At 41.8% G+C, this 16,162-nt stretch overlaps 1 protein-coding gene across 1 annotated transcript in view; it reads left to right on the top strand.

Moving 5' to 3' along the window:
* IFRD1 (interferon related developmental regulator 1) overlaps positions 1-16,162 on the top strand; it is a 138,546-nt gene that overhangs the window by 84,076 nt on the left and 38,308 nt on the right. The window contains exons 9-10 of the mRNA XM_085653182.1: positions 5,068-5,202; positions 13,363-13,491. Of these exons, the coding sequence (XP_085509308.1) occupies positions 5,068-5,202; positions 13,363-13,491 (264 nt within the window). The remainder of the gene's footprint in view (positions 1-5,067; positions 5,203-13,362; positions 13,492-16,162) is intronic.

Genomic DNA, 16,162 nt, shown 5'->3' with positions numbered 1-16,162 from the left:
TGGCCATTCTGGGTAGGAATGTTTGCAAATCACTCAGACCCCACCATTGTGGATTCACAAGTCTAGGTTTTAGAAATGTCCATGCTAGGTAGTTTCCTTTTTGCTGTCTGAGCCAGAGTAGTGCAGCCATTTACTATGGCAAATGTGCGGAAATTTCAATTTCGTAGGCTGTAGTTTTTGTATAGTCTTTCAGAGTGTGTAATCACCTATGCTACCTCCTCCTGGGGACAGATGTCTGCTCCTGTGAGGGTGGGCACTGACCAAAGATGGCACATCACCCCACCCCTTTTCTAACCCCCCTCTCTCCCGGTAGTTTAGCTTTCTGCCCGATTTGGCAGATTAGGGTGTTTGCTACCCCTCTGCTTTTCCCGGAGATGCATTTGGGTGTGTCTGAATACCCACTAGATCATCAGGGGCTTACAAACATTAGAGAAACTGAATTGGGTGCAAGGCTTGCCTTTCCTGGCATGGGGTGTTGACCCATATCTCAAAATGACACCCAAAAGAATCAGAATACCATCTATTGCCATGGGGATGGCTGCAGTGTATGAACTCTAGGTTGGGGGGAGGTGGGGGCTGGAGTGTGGGGCAGGTTGCTGGGGTCGAGGGGAGGTGGGTATTGCTCAATGTCAGAACAGACCTTTCTACCCATCAAAAATAAATCCCTGCCATTCATGGGCGTTCTGCCACCCTTGCCCCCAGGGGTAGCAGATTGGATGCATCTCTCGACTGCATCCCCATCAAAGACTGCTTCAGGAATTGTGGATCTGGTCCATGCCAGATGACCCAGCCCCCACCCCTTTAAAAAAAATAGGAACAGCCTTGGTATTATCAGTCTTCTATAGCACTCTGGAAGTAGTTTGAAACGTGTATGAAACCTTCCAATGTGGCTGTTGTGTTGAGAGATATTGTGACAGTTTGAGGTTGGTGATCAATACTGGCACTCTCCTGTTTGAGCTTTCATTGGTGATGTCTCTTACGTGAATTTGATATTTTGTCAATTAACTTCGACTGAATGTTCTCCTTTTTGACTTTGCTAAGTCCTTATTGCTGTTAAAGGTCTGTGGCATGTCTGCCTGAACTAGTCGATTCTTAAGGTTGCCAGTTCTTGATGTATGCTTGAGACTCCTTTGGGAGGGTACTGTTTGCAGTTGATGCTAAGCCTGTGGCATAGCTGCTTTAGACATCTGGATGTTTTAGAACCTGACAAAATTGTGTGATTATACTGAGATCGTCCACTTTAGCAAGAATACCGCATGTGAATACTTAGTGGACTTCTTGTATTGGGACCTGTTAAATGGTCCCTTAACAGCTGCCTTGAATCGATATTTTAGAGGTTTTCATTCCTTAGACAAGACCTGGCTTGACCTCAGGCTACTGAACAGCAGACATTGGTTTAAGAGATGTAGTGGTGTATGTAACACAAGCTTGAGTAACCGCTAGAAATGCTGCATTCTGTCTGGCGAGAGTCCAAACTTCCAGAGTTTATTTAAGCAAGTAGTTCTAGGCAGAATAAAACAGAATTAATTCTCAAATTCGCCAGTCCTGGAAATAAAATTCACTGTAGTCTGCCAGGTAAAAGCAATGGGATTATATTTTCATTCACTCTGGTTTCAGGTGCTGTATTTCTAATAAGGACTGATCAGTCCTACTCTACCTTTTACCACTTCTTGGTCTTAGTTTAGTACCAGTTGATTAAGAGCTTTGACATGCCTTCTTTCCAGCAAATTTTTATCTCCTAGTAGTGCCGTAAACCACTGTGGTCAACTTTCTTCAGCTATAGAACTGTTCTGGAAGTTGGGAAGCTTGGTTATTGTGATGTTGGGAGTATTAATCACTCTGAAACTATACTTAGTGTTGTGGCAGTGATATCCCACTTACTTGGATCATTAAATGAATAGTCCTTACAGCAGTATGCATTATCCAGCCTGCAGTCGAGCAACCCCTACTTAAGCTCTGGCTTACCTATTGACGAGCACATGCTTAGATGCAAACTATTTTGTACTCTGGCTATTCAAGCCATCTTGTTCACAGGCTGACTTTACAGCGAAACGCAATACTCCTCCCCCTCTCCCCCCCCCCCCTATTTAATTATTATTGTAATCCAGGGACCCTGGCTTAGGCAATTTCAATGGCTTGATCCTCCCAACAATACAAAAATAGAGAAGTATTCATCAAACAAAGACACAAATTATGAAATTGACTATTTAATTCACAAACCAATATAACAAAGAAGTCTACATCTTAATGGGAAAGTTGGGCCTTTACTAAATTTACTTAAGGATGTGCATTGTCTGTATTGCAATCGGTTTGATTGCTGTAGCTCCTTCTCATGAAATGTCGTAGTCCTTTGTTTTACAGCGGATGATGGATGCTCCACTCTACCTTTTTAATTCATCAGGTGATCATAGAATAGACCAGAAGGGGGGAAACAGACTTATTGATGTCTGCAGCTCTGTCTTTGTCAACTCCGCAGTTTTACTTGCATAGTTATCCATCTTCACACTTTCAGGGGATATTGTGCCTTTTCTGCACTTACACGATCAATGCTTTCTAAAAGTGAATACTCATTTCTCCATTCTGTGCAAAGTTCTTGAAGTATTGAAGGCAGAACTGTAGCATTTCCCTAGACGAGTTCATATTTGACAGTAAGGTGGAGGCTGACTCAGCAGTTGGTCATTCACATACAAGCAAGCTCAAATTGGTTTTCTCTTGGGTAGTTCATGCCTGCGCATCTCTGGTATCAGGTGCATCACCAACAGTCTTGAGTTAACGTGTTGAATGCATTGTTGAGTCTTTGTAGTATAGCTTTCCAGTTGTTGAAACTCTTGATGCACAATTCCTCTGTTTCCATAGTTAAAGTTCTGTAGTAAGTTCAGCAACTGTCTGATAGATTATCTCAACTTGGGCGCCATTTAAATCTTTGATGTACTGATTCTAGCAGAGAACACTACCCTGGCTGGCTTAGAAAAATCATAAATGTTATTAGACCTGCAGGTCTAGTGGCTTGAATAATCTGCACAACAGAATTGTAATGCCCTTGACCCAAAAATGGTTTCAAATTGTGCTCCTGGGCAAACGTTTTAATTCACTGAGCCACCTTTTTCTTTATCACATATGATATCACCTTCAAATACACGAGTTCAGTATGTCTGCTGTACAAAAAACCCTCTCTGATTTAACAGACTAACCAGTTTGCTCCATATATAATCCAAATCTAGCCACATATAGGATACACATGACGTCTGACTTGCCTATTAATTTATTAACACCATTGTCCTAAGGGCTAACACCATTGTCCTAAGAGTGGTGGCAGGAATGTTTCTCAAATCCTGTTTAAAAACGATCACTTTAAATAAATACATACCTTAAGCATGAAGGCAAAACACAAACTTGCTATTTGCAGATTTTTCATTGAAATGGGCATAATTTACCAATGACATGCAAATTTTAATTATATAACTATATAACAAGTAAAGTGTTCTGATTTGTTTTGCTCCTATTTAAATCTTTGCATCACGCTTCTGAATTACAAAAATAAATATTAGTAATTACGGATGTTTGTTTAAATATTTGTACTGTTCATTTACAAGCTATTAAAATGTTAGAAAAAAACTGACATCCTTCAACCTTTTGTTTCACAATGATGGTCAGACAGCTGGCTTGACAAAACCCTCTAGCTGTAATAAGAGAAAGGAAAGTAATCTTCATTTTCCAGGATATGATAAGCAGCAATTAATAAAAAGACAAACTGACACTTGACCTCTGTCCTTGAACAAACAGTAAATGTCATGATAAAAACAAGATTTAAAGGCATCTTTATAGGTCATTCACTTTTTGAACAAACAGAACACCTGTTCCTTTCCACCAGACCGCACAAATATGTCCTAAAAATAGCTCGACCTGAAAATCTGACTAGTGAGTGGGTGAGTAGATTTTTTTTCAAGGCCTTCCAGGGCTTTCAGCTCGAACAAGATTTCAAGTTTCTTAGAAGGTAGTCCTTAACATCTATGCACAGTAGCGGAAGTTGATTCATAGGGTCTGGTAATGACTAAATGAGCCTCCGTTTGTATAGTATGACTTCCTTGGCTCAAAAGAAAGGCAGAGATGCACCTCTTCCTGAGTACCTCCCCTTTTTTGTAATTCAGAAATGTACCAGAAATATGCCCAGATTTCTATGTGTTCTTTTGGGAAAGTGGATTTTAAGCCTTATATTGCTCCCCGTGTGAAGATTTTTCGATAATGGTCATTTGAGTGAATTCATAGAGCCATAGATAAATTAGTTCATTGAATCCGAAGTTGGGTAAGGAGTGATTGGGTGCATGGAATTCAGAAGCCTAGGTACTGGATGGAGGTTGAGGCAGTCTTGCTTGTGCTCCCCTAACCCCCCCACCCAGTGCTGCACACTTGTGCATGAACTCGGGTGAAATTACATTAGTTTGATTTAAAATTGATCACAAGAGATGCTTGTTCTAAGAAATGAGTGATAACCCTAAGCACTATTTTTATTGCTTACATGCAGGTTGTGTGCTGGTGTTGAATCTGGTGGTGTTGATGGTTCAAATCCGTATATTGCTTTAGTTTGATACCATTAGCAGGCCAGCTTGGTTTGCTAGAGTATTTAATTGGTAAGTTAATGCTTAATGATCCAGTGATATTTGGCAAATCATTTATTCAATAATGGGTGCTCCACAGAGTATTTTCAAAGTGATGATCCTGATGAAAGGCCATTTTTGCCATTGCTGTTTAGTATCACAGTATCAGTAGTACGTCAGTATGGAGTATCTTCAGCACCACACGTGCGTGCATTTTATCCAGTATATGATCAGACAACACGTTGTGTGAAATAGTTAAGTTGGCTCAATTAATTAGCCCAGTAAATAATTGTCATATTAAATTACTTTACCAGTATGTGATTAGTCCACTTTCCTTGTTTACTGATCATTTGATTATTTTACCATGAGTAGCTCTTCATGCTTTTGGGATGACACAAAAGTAAATTATTTGACTGATCAATTTTCTGAACTTTGAGGCATAATTAAGATGTCCCTTTGTATCTTATGCTAGGATTTTTTTTACGAAGCTATGGAGCCGCTGACCCAAAAATTAAAAGATTTGGCAACTGATGGAAACAAACACCGTGCCAAAGTGGACAAAAGAAAGCAACGCTCCGTGTTCCGTGATGTTTTGAGAGGTGTTGAGGTAATTCAAAATGGTTTGCACAGTGCTGAACGAAGAACTATCTGCAACGTGCAACTTAAATTTATATTTTAAGTTGAATGATCGCTGAAGCATTAGCAACAGCTTTTGTGTATGCTCATATATTTTATTGTGACTATTTGATCTATCCTAACTATAGTTGACCCCACTGCTCACTGGACACCTGAAGTTGATTTTAAACATGACTTTATAAGCCATATTTGCATCCTGGCAAGAAATTAGAAGGGCAACTGTATTTTTAACATGTGATCTGTACGCATACCAGAGTTCGACTTTGTTATGTGGCATGCCAGATGTACATGAAATAATGTTTCTACCTGATGGTGAATTTTCAGAACTCGCAGTTTATTTTTCTTCAAGAATTGGTACGTGATGCAGTTTTTACTACTGCAAAAATACGAATTCGGTATCGGATGTATTTGTCACAGCTGGTATTGCATGCCTCAAGATGTTAATGTGCATCACAAATTGAATCCAAAAAGGGTCCCATTTGTTGCTAGATAACTATAAATTAGATGATTTTAGTTAAAATAAATCCTTTCAACATTATATTGATTTGCTGGGGTTGAAGTTATATCCAGTTATTTGCTCTTAATATTGTTTGCAGCAGTTGAGATGATAGGGAAGTATGTTTGCCCATACATTAACATGCTATTGTACCGATTTAGGCTACCATTGTTAACTTCTACCTCTTACTGATTTTGCAACACTCCTACCAATTTTTATTTCCTGATGTGATTAGACTAGATAACGCCTTCTGAGAATGTGTTGTGAACTCTAAACAAAAAGATTTGTATTGAAGAATTTTTTTATGCCGTATTAAAAATAGGACGAGGCAGAAATATATTTCTGCTTTAAAATACAACCCTTGAAGTATTAGAACATGAAGATGTGTTCATCACAGCAGGTTTGCCTTTTGCCCACCAATGGTACTGAAACGGGAAACCCCAAGCATACTATAGAAATAGGTTAGACATGTGTCCATATCATCCGAGAGATGTTTCTGACAGTCATAGAAATGAAAAGCAGAAATAGGAAAGGAAATTATTCCATGCAGGATCCACATATGGTATGGTTCTCTTGGATGGGATTTCCATGTAAAGTCATAAACACTTGAATAGTCCCGCCCACGTGCGGGGAACCCGGAGCACTTTAGAGTGGATATTTTTCACCTTTCTTCAGCAAGGTCTGCAAAGACACGTAAGAGAGTGTCAATAATGCAGCCTAAATACATAGGCTACACTGGCAGCATCTTCATGTAGAATTGAAAAAAGGTAGCCAGTATACTAAATTTTGTCGTTTTTTGTCGTGCTAAACACACTGAATAATCCCCTTCACAAAACCCCTTTTTTTATGATCGGGATGAAAGGAAAGGACAGAATAGCCCATAGGCTGCCATTATGTCTTTAAAAATAGAAGTTGTGCCTTTAACATTCCAAAGACAACCAGTATCCCAGCATGTACATGCAGTGGCAGTTACTGCAGTTCTTTTTTCCGGCTCCTGCTTTCAGGACCCTGGAGCATTGAGCTGGTGTTTCTCTTCAAAATTCACTTCTGAATTTCGTTAATAACTACTTAACTCGACTTTTTTGGTCTTCCTCTTCGTTTTTCTTTCTTTTTCGAACAGTGAATTTGCAGTTTTTCATTAAAAAATGCCATCTTTTTTTATAAGTGTCCAGACTGTGGTAGGAAGAAGGCAAAGAGTAATCATCACAGTGTACATAATTTGTCTTCCTGATTCTCATGTTCCTGATTCCTGTTCCATCTGCAAAACCTTCTGTAAGCGTACTCTGCGTGAAGGGTAGAATATCTGGCTTCAAGGAGCTGAAGAGCGAAGAAAACAGCATTCCAAGTCTTCAGGTGGGACTTCATGGCAAGGAGAGGGTCATTTCTCTACCAGGGCTCCATCTTCAGCCTCTGGGGGGCTCCCCAGCAGAAGGGGTGGGAAAACGGCACCAGTCCCTGTTGAGGAATATGTCTAGGTGGTACAGTGCTAACCTGTTGGCTGTCAACCCAAAGCTCTGGGTTTAAACAACATAGATGTTCCACGTCGAGAAAAATATCTTTGACGTTTATTTCGAAGAAGACTACCTCCTCGTTCGGTGTGGGGAAGTCCGCCGCTGGTGACCCCTTGTAGGTCGCTGTCGAACCTTATCACCGGCAAAGTCGCTCGACGTAGACTCCTGTCGTTCGAAGCCAAGTCATTGTTCATCGACGTAGTCATCACCCTTGATCACTGACACTCCCACAGTCAGTCTGTGTTTGACGTCTAGACGAGATCCTCCTTGGAGGCCACATCGCAGGTCGCTGTCAACAAGTAGATCGATGTTGAGAGGGAGTCAACTTACGCAACCTTATCTTCAAGACTTCAGGAGGTGCGTAAGAAGACTTATTTACCTGTCTGATTCGGATTATTCCTGAACCTATTCTCCATCTAGGCTTTTCTTCTCCAGCATCTCAGCAGCCTCCACCCCCTCTTCCAAATGTGGAACCAAGATCTCAGAATCCTCCGCCACCTCCTTCCCCTCCTCCACCAGGAAAACTGAGGCTTCGGTCTCGTAGTCATAGATACCCCTTACTCCTTCACGTCATCGTCTTCGTAGCGGAAGGTCTCATTCCAGACATCCCAGGGACACTTTTTCTTCAAGCACAGGTAGATATTCTCCTACACTGTTGGATTCACCTCCCTGGCAGATGTCACCAGTTGATGACATTTCAACTTTTCAAGAGGTTTTAGTGAGGGGTGCTTCAAAATCCCAGTCTCCACTCCTACACTAACCACTTCCATCATATTTGAGACTTCATCAAAAAAACAAGTGTCCCGTCCCTTGCTTCCTCTGGTGCTGGGTCTTTTAGAACCAGCGATGGAGCTCATTTTCACACCCTTTACTGTTAATTCAGCTCCTTCCAGGCTGCAGAAAAAAATGCCTGTCTCAGGAGCTAGACGCTGCTTTTCTAAGGATGGATCCAACTCCGTACTGTTGTGGTGGCTGCTAGCAGAAACATGCCACTGCCCTGACTTCAACAGTGCCACCAGATAAAGAGCTGAAAAATGGATTTGGTGCAGAGGAAAGTTTGCAACCCAGCAGCAACTGTCATGAAAGTTGCTAGTGTCACAGCTTTGTTAGGAAGATATGACAGGGCACTGTGGGAATCGCTCGAGCAGTTTGCGGACTTCCTAGCGTCGAAAGAGGCCTTTAATGCAATATTGGTAGAAGGCTTGATGGTCTCTAATCAGATTGTAAGTGCAGCAGCAGACCCATCCCTTCTTGCGGCACATGAATATGGCCACGGCGTGGCACTACGGCGGCACTCATGGCTACCTCATAAATCACTCAAGCCTGAGTCACAGCAAAGCATTCGGACTCTCCTGTTTTCAGGTACAACTCTTTTAGGCACTCATGCAGACGAGATGGCCATGATGAAAGCTGAAATTGAGTTGCTAAAAGCTGTATGCCGCGAAAGGCCTACGGAGCAGTGTAAATCTTTACGACCTTTTCAACGCCGTTTCTCTACACCAAGGGTTCAAACCCCTTGGTGGTATCGGGGCCGCCAGTCCGGTACGCAACAGTACCAATGTTCCTACCAGATGTATCAGAAAAAAACAGACGAATATCCGGCCAGCAGCCTACTCAAGGAGGCAAGATGCCAGCTGGTGCAAAACCCTGAATCCTGTTTTTCCCCTCTTCAGTTACCTGCTCCGGTAAGGGTAAGCAATAAAACATTACCTGACAGTGGCAAAAAATAAGCTAAGCGGCCATCCACGCGTTCCGCCTATGCTCATAAATGGATGAGATTCTGTGTTTGGTGCTTATCGAAGAATGAGGATCCCACCTCTTGCCAGGAATGTCATCCTTCCATATTTGCTTCATCTGGCACAATCTGACCTTCAATTTTCTTCCATTAAGGTTCACTTAGCTGCCCTTACTGCCTACAGGAAATGCCCTTCAAAAACTTCATTTTTCAAAATTTGTCATCAAAGATTTTCTGGAGGGTTTGAAGGTTTTTCCTCCCATTAAGTCCTTCGCCTCCTTGGGTGCTTAATGTGTGGTACCTTCTCGTCTTATGCAAGAACCTTTTAAGCACATACATAAATGTTCTCTTCAGTATCTGTCTTTAAAGACTGCTTTCCTTGTGGCGAGGGTTGGCGAAATCCAGGCACTATGCTGTAAAGAGCCATACAGTTTTTCATGCATCTAAAGTATTTGAGGACCCATCGAAGTTCCTCCCTAAGGTGGTTTTGGATTTTCATGTGAACCAGGCTGTTTTCTTTATCCAGCATCCATCTACTCCAGCGCGAGAGATCTCTTCATTCCCTGGATGTTAGACAGGTTTGAAAATTCTATCTAGATCAAACCAAGTATCTACAGAGATTTGACCAGTTATTTGTAAACTATGGTTCCCTCTGTACGGTTCTAGCAACTTCCAAGTAGTCCATCTCCAGATGGATTGTTTCCTGCATTTTCTGTTACCAAAAAGCTAATCCTGATCTATTAAGCCTAAAGCTCACTTAACCAGAGGGAAGTAAGCTACTGCGGCTTTGCTTCGTAATATTCCAATTGTAGAGATTTGCAAGGCTGCTACCTGGAAATCATTTGATACTTTCACTAAACCCTTCTGCCTGGACTCGGATGCCAAGGCAGATGCTCAAGTAGGGCAGGCTTCACTCTGGAACCTGTTTGCTTAAATCTACATATAATTTTTCTGTCTCTTCCACCGCGTTTTATAGGGATGGGCTTGCTGGTCTATTCAAGTGCTTATGACTACACATGGAAATCCCCTACGAGAGAAGGAACTGTTTCTTACCTGAGACTCCTGTACTCTCGTAGGGGTCTTTCCATAATAAGTCCTAAGCAAACCTCCCTCCTTCCCGGTGGAATAGACACTGGGATCCATAACATAAAGCTTGCATTCTCTTCTCATCACCCTCAAAGAACTGAAGTAACTGCCACTGGCTGTGCATGATGTGATACTAGTGTTCTCTGGAATCTTAAAGGCACAGCTTCTATCTTTAAAGACATATAAAGGCAGCCAAAAGGGCTATTCTGTCCATTCCTTTCATCTCTATCATGATAAATGGGGTTTTGTGAAGGGGATTATTCCGTATGTTTGGCACGACAAAAAACTACACAATTTAGTATTATGGCTACCTTTTTCAATTCTTAAAATGTGGCCAGTATAGCCTATGTATTTAGGCTGCATTGTCTTTTTATCTCAAGTGTCTTTGCAGGTCTTCCTGAAAGGTGAAAAATATCCGCTTAAGATATATCTAAAGAAGTGCTCCGGGGTTCCCTGCACCTGGGTGGGGCTATTCAAGTGCTTATGACTTATCATGGAAATACCCCTAGGAGAAACAGGAGTTACATGTAAGAAACCGTTCCTTCAGCAACAGAAAAAGGCAACTTCTGAGATTGACAGAAGATTATAGAATCCTTTTTTTAGAGAGCAGTTTCTATCTAGCAGTAAGATTATAAGGGAGAAAGACAGATGAAACATTTGTTGAGCCAGTTCACCCACTTTAGAGCGTGTCAGATCGACCATGAGTGTCTCGAGGTGCTGGAGCGGTTTGCTGCTGCGTGGAGGTTTTAGCGTTCAAATATTCAGGTCTTTAGTTCTTTTGAATTGCTGGAACGACTTTGCAGTCCTGAGGTGCAGGGGAAGGTTGGTCCAATCCTTGGCCGCCAGGTGTGAGGAACGTCCTCCTTCGTTGGCTCCACAGTTCCGTGGGATGTCTGCAAGTGCAGGAGAAGCTGATCAAAGGTGTCTGGGGAAGTGTCAGGCATTTGATGTATTCTGGTCCTTCATTTTGCAGGGCCTTGTAGGCATGGGTCAGCATCTTGAACTGGCATCTCTTCTGAAGTGGGAGCCAGTGCAGTTTCTCGATGTGGTGTGATGTGGGTCCTTCTTGGGAGGTAGAGTGAGTCTTGCCACTGACTTCTGTATTGTCTGGGGTCTCTTCAGGCGGCGTATAGTGATTACTATGTAGAACACGTTTCCATTGTCCAGTCTGCTGGTAATAAGGGCCTGCATGACTGTCCTTCTGGTGTCTGCTAAGAGCCCGCTGAAGATCTTGTGGAGCACCTGAAGGGTGTGGAAGCAGGCAGATGACTGTTAACTTGCTTCTCCATGGATAGCTTGCTATCCAGGTAGTTGCTGGCATGGTCCGTGGTGGGGAGGGGGGGGGGAGTACAGAGCTCCGCAGGCTACCATGCATCTGTCCATGGCGAGGTGTTCCCAAAGATGAGGACTTCTGTTTTTTCGGTGTTGAGCTAGAGACAGTTGTACTTCTCCTGTGCCACGACTCATCATGCATCTGTGGAAGTTCGCATTGGGGGAGGGGGGTGTGTATCTTCGGACAGTGAGAGGATGAGCTGTCTGATTTGACTGCGGCAGGGGGTTGGGGGGTCATGTAGGTGTTGAAGAGGGCCAGGCTGAGGGACGGTCCTTGGGGAACCCTGCAGATCATCTTGGGGCTCTGAGGTGAACGGTGAGAGGCATATCCTTTGGGTTCTGCCAGTGAGGTGCGAGGTGATGCATTTGAGGGCGTTTTCTTGAATTCCAGTGTGGTGGTGTCTGTTGATCAGGATGTGGTGAGACTGCTAAACATGGTGGACAGGCCCAGGAGAATGAGGGCTGCTGTTTCCCCGCTGTCCAGGAGGGCTTTGTAGTCTGTGGCTGCAAGCAGTGCTGTCTCGCTGCTGTGGTTAGCTCGTAATCTCGATTGCAGGGGGTTCCAAGAGGTTGTGGTCTTCTAGGTGTTAGCTGAGTTGCTGGCTGATCGTTCTCAAAGACTTTTGCTGGATAGGGGAGCAAAGATATGGGCTGATAGTTCATTTCAACTGGGTCGACTGGTGTTTTTTTTTTCAGGACGGGCCTCACTTCAGCGTGTTTCCAGTACTCCGGGAAGGAGGCTGCGGTGATGGAGGTGTTCGAGACCTTCCTGAGCTCTTTACATATTGTCTTGCTGCTGAGGTTAAATATGTGGTGGGGTTATGGGTCAGTTCGTACTCCCGAGCGCAGGGTTCATGATGTAGATAGTGTCTTGCACGGTGAGAGGTTTCCAGTGGGTGAGAAGGTGTTTAGGGTTTGTTCATGGGTGTGAGCCGGCTGAGGTGGTCTGCGGCAGAGGGTTGGTGTTCTAAGCTTTCATAGATGGCAGAGATCTTGTCTTGGAAGAAGTCTGCAAGGTTGTCGCAGAATTCCTGGTAGGGAGTGATGTCGTTCTCTGGCTTCAGGATTGGTGAATGACATTTGAGTTTAGCCAGGTTCCAAAGACATTCTAAAAATGCAAAGACACATTTCAGTCTTGTAGTTGCTTTTGAGTAACTTTCCCAACCAGATTAAGGCAAGCCACAGTAGTCAAAGCTCCCTCACTTAGAGCATTTAACTTATGTTAAGTGATGCAATAATGGACAGAGGCCACGTGTAGATCGTATTTTGTCGTAATTTCCTGTGATACAATGTCCATTGATGTCATTAGTGTGCCAAATAACTGTTTTGACACTGAAGCCCTGCCTCTTTTTTCTTTCGTCACCGAATACTGGCAATTAAGGACCGTCTCTAACATGGTATTACTTATACTAGTTATTGTTGAGGCATATGTCCACATTAATCATGTTAATAGTTTGTATTCATAATGGGTTTTAACTGACGAGCATTGTAGAGTTCTGAGATTAGCAAATTCTGTATTGATCACCAAATCAGTTACAGTAATAAACCACTACTGTCAAGTCACAAATTAAGAACTTGTAAACACAGGCTGCATATCTTCAACAGATTTTTTTAGTGTTTTTAATTCATTTACTTATGCTATAGATGAATAACACTTTGACAGCCTCCAAATACTACTTGGGTTGCGCATGTAACCACTTCACCTACTTACTACGGAATGTATGTCATATTTTGAAATGTAAGTGGACATTGCTGTTCTGTAGCGTTGCACTATTGCGCTGTGCTTAATTGGCCACACTCGGATTGCTCTGCAAAATCTTGGTATTACATGAAATGCTTACATCCCAAAAACTGAGGTCGTTGTATCCTCTAAAGTTTGCAAGCCTTGGAATATTGTGTGCCAAAAACTATTCTAAATGTGTCCAGTTGTAATATGCTAATGAGAGTAATTTAGACTTTGTTTTTGTACAGGAACGTGACTTCCCAACTGAGACAGTCAAATTTGGACCTGAACGCATGTATATAGACTGCTGGGTGAAAAAGCGCACCTATGACACTTTTAAGGAACTTCTGGGATCTGGCATGCAGTATCACCTGCAGGTAAGCTTCCGCTGAAATATCAGATGGTGCCATGAGTATGCCTTACTCGGGCTAGAAGTGCCTTTTGAATGAACAGCCTAAACATTATTTCAGTACATCATTTAATACATCATCGTGGGCATTTCTGGACCTTTTTCTACAAGTAGATTGTGTAGCAGTTGATGCTTTTATACCCTAAAAAGTCTAAACTAATCTTTATATCAGTGCATTGTTTCTTTTCTGATAACTAAATCATGTTCCGTCAAGTTTAGCTGTTGCATACCTATTGAGCAACTGCTTTTAGGTATGATTTACAATGTAACTGTAGTATTTTCCAGTTCACATTAAAAAAGGTGGCAAATTAAGTTTTTAGAGAAACGAGATGAGTGGTAAAGATGTTATATCAAAGCACTTATGGTGCCTTTTATTACTGCTTTTGCAAAAAAGTTGTATTAATCGCACTATAAAATGGGCAACATTACACCTTCATAACCTTTATTTATTGAATAATTGAACATCAGTTCATTAAAACACTATAAACAAGACAATTTAACATCCAGCTTAGCAAAAGCTAGCACTGGCTATTAAATTATCCTGTAGCCATATGTTCTTAATTTTGAACCGGTTAACATCTTTCTAGTTTCTTGGTGCACAATGAACTTAGCTTTGATCAGTTTTAAATAAATGCCGTGCTATCTTTGCGTTCACCCGCATTCGCTACAGAGTTTTGAGACTCCTCTGGGTGATATGTGCGCTCAATAAAACCCTATGACTGACCATGGTGGTTCTGTTGTCAATGCAGTCTATTTAGGGTTGCTCATCTTCATTTAGAAGTGCAGCTATGGCAAGACTTCATACCTTGATGACTAAAATCTGTTTCTGCCTTAAATTTCTCAATGGAATTGTTTAGTTGCAAGGGTTTTACTTTGGGAATAATGCAAGTTGACTAAATGGCAGTGTGTGAAGGGTGTGGTAGCTGGAACTGGGAAGGAATTAAGCATGGGGTTTGCGTCCCATTCAGAGGGGTACAGTAGCCATGAGGTTTAGTGGCTTGAAGTCGGTGTAAGAATGTTGAGGGAATCTGCCTTTTCTGTATGGTTACTCCTGATGGTTTGCCTTTTCTGGAACTTGTATTTTGCTGTTATTGAGACTCTGCTTTTTTGCACTCCTATTCAGTTCACAGAGCCTGCAAAATGGAATTTGTAAAACGAATTTTACTTAGTTGGTCTATTTAGCTTTCCTGTAATGCTTTGGAATGACACAAAAATTATACCATTGGTGTAGAAGTTAAACATCTGTGACCACATATGATAAATTGTTGCTTTGAGGACCACTGGGCAGGCTACAGTGCGACAGATATGCATTTACTAATGGGAAAGGATGATGCTTTTGCCATGTATCGAAACCCATCCATGTATATTAATTTTCAGTAAAGCTTGCTTTGTAGGTTCACAAGGCATGGTGGCAATACTGAAGTGCCACACTGTATATTTAACATGGGTTCCCTCAGGGTTAGCCTACATGTTTTCAACTATGTTTAGGCTATATTCTCCATGAGCAGATGTAGGTAAGACTCAAAATATTCAATCACCATTTGGGGAAAATGCTAGCAAAATGATTTTTTTCCTTTGGTTTTCAAAATCTGAACAGTGTGTTATTTTTATATATATATATATATATATATATATATATATATATATATATATATATATATATATATATTTTTTTTTTATATACGTTAGTGAAAAACAATTTATACAAAAACATGTTGTGCTGCCTCGGCTAGAACTGGCTTAGAACCAGCGTTGCCACTCATTTTGGCTCCAGAGGCCAATACAGATTCCTTGCAAAAATGTATCATCCTAACCTCCAGAGGACAATACATGGCCTCTAGTCCCAGGAAGTAAGTGATGTCCGCAACAAGCCATTGCTAGCTGGCAGTGGACAGTGATAGTTGGCAGAACAAATGGTAGCCTAATGGCTACCTCGTTTGACTTAAAGATGTCAAATGGGGGTTGTTCAGTTCATTCTTATGAGCCCTTCTAAATCCTTTGGCGCCAGTCCCAGTGAGTAGGAGAAACAGTTGGAGTCTGCTAGTACCTGTCCGCCAAACTTGCAATCTGGCCCCAAGTCAGAAGCTTAAAAGTTTGACAAGGGCTACCTGCATTGTAGATCTGACCTCTGCTTCATGGTGATTTACATGAAATCGCACCTGGGTCCAGGTCAATTGCAAACTGTTATTTTTCAATTTCTCTTTACTTTTCTAGACGTTCGCCTTAAAACATTAATTTTCTCTGATTTCTCTTATCTTTTTAGGTTTTGAGTTTTGCTTTTTTCTAAATGTGTGATTTTTATTTTGTTCTTTCCTTAAATTACTTGTACTGCTTGAATTTAACACAATTCTCTGAGGCTTGCCTGCTGCTTGTGCTATAGCTGCCAGGGTCTGGGCACAGATTTGCTAAGAACTGTTTAGTCTAATCAATTTGATCTTGGTGGTGAGGGTAGGGGGGTGGGGTGAAAGACCGTTGTAGTCTATTTCCAAAAAAACCTAAAACGGCTGGTTGTTGAGTGAGATTGGTATAGCTTGCAGGTTTCAAACTTAAGTGTGATCACTGTATAGGAATATTCTAACAAACTGGAGAGAGCAGAGCTACATTTATAGAATAGGACCTTCTACATAGTGGGAATAACT

This window comes from Triturus cristatus, chromosome 4_1, assembly GCF_964204655.1.
Source record: "Triturus cristatus chromosome 4_1, aTriCri1.1, whole genome shotgun sequence".
NCBI classification, from domain to species: Eukaryota; Metazoa; Chordata; class Amphibia; order Caudata; family Salamandridae; genus Triturus; species Triturus cristatus.
Note: the sequence above shows the minus strand (reverse complement) of the source record. Positions and strands in the feature narration are given on the sequence as shown.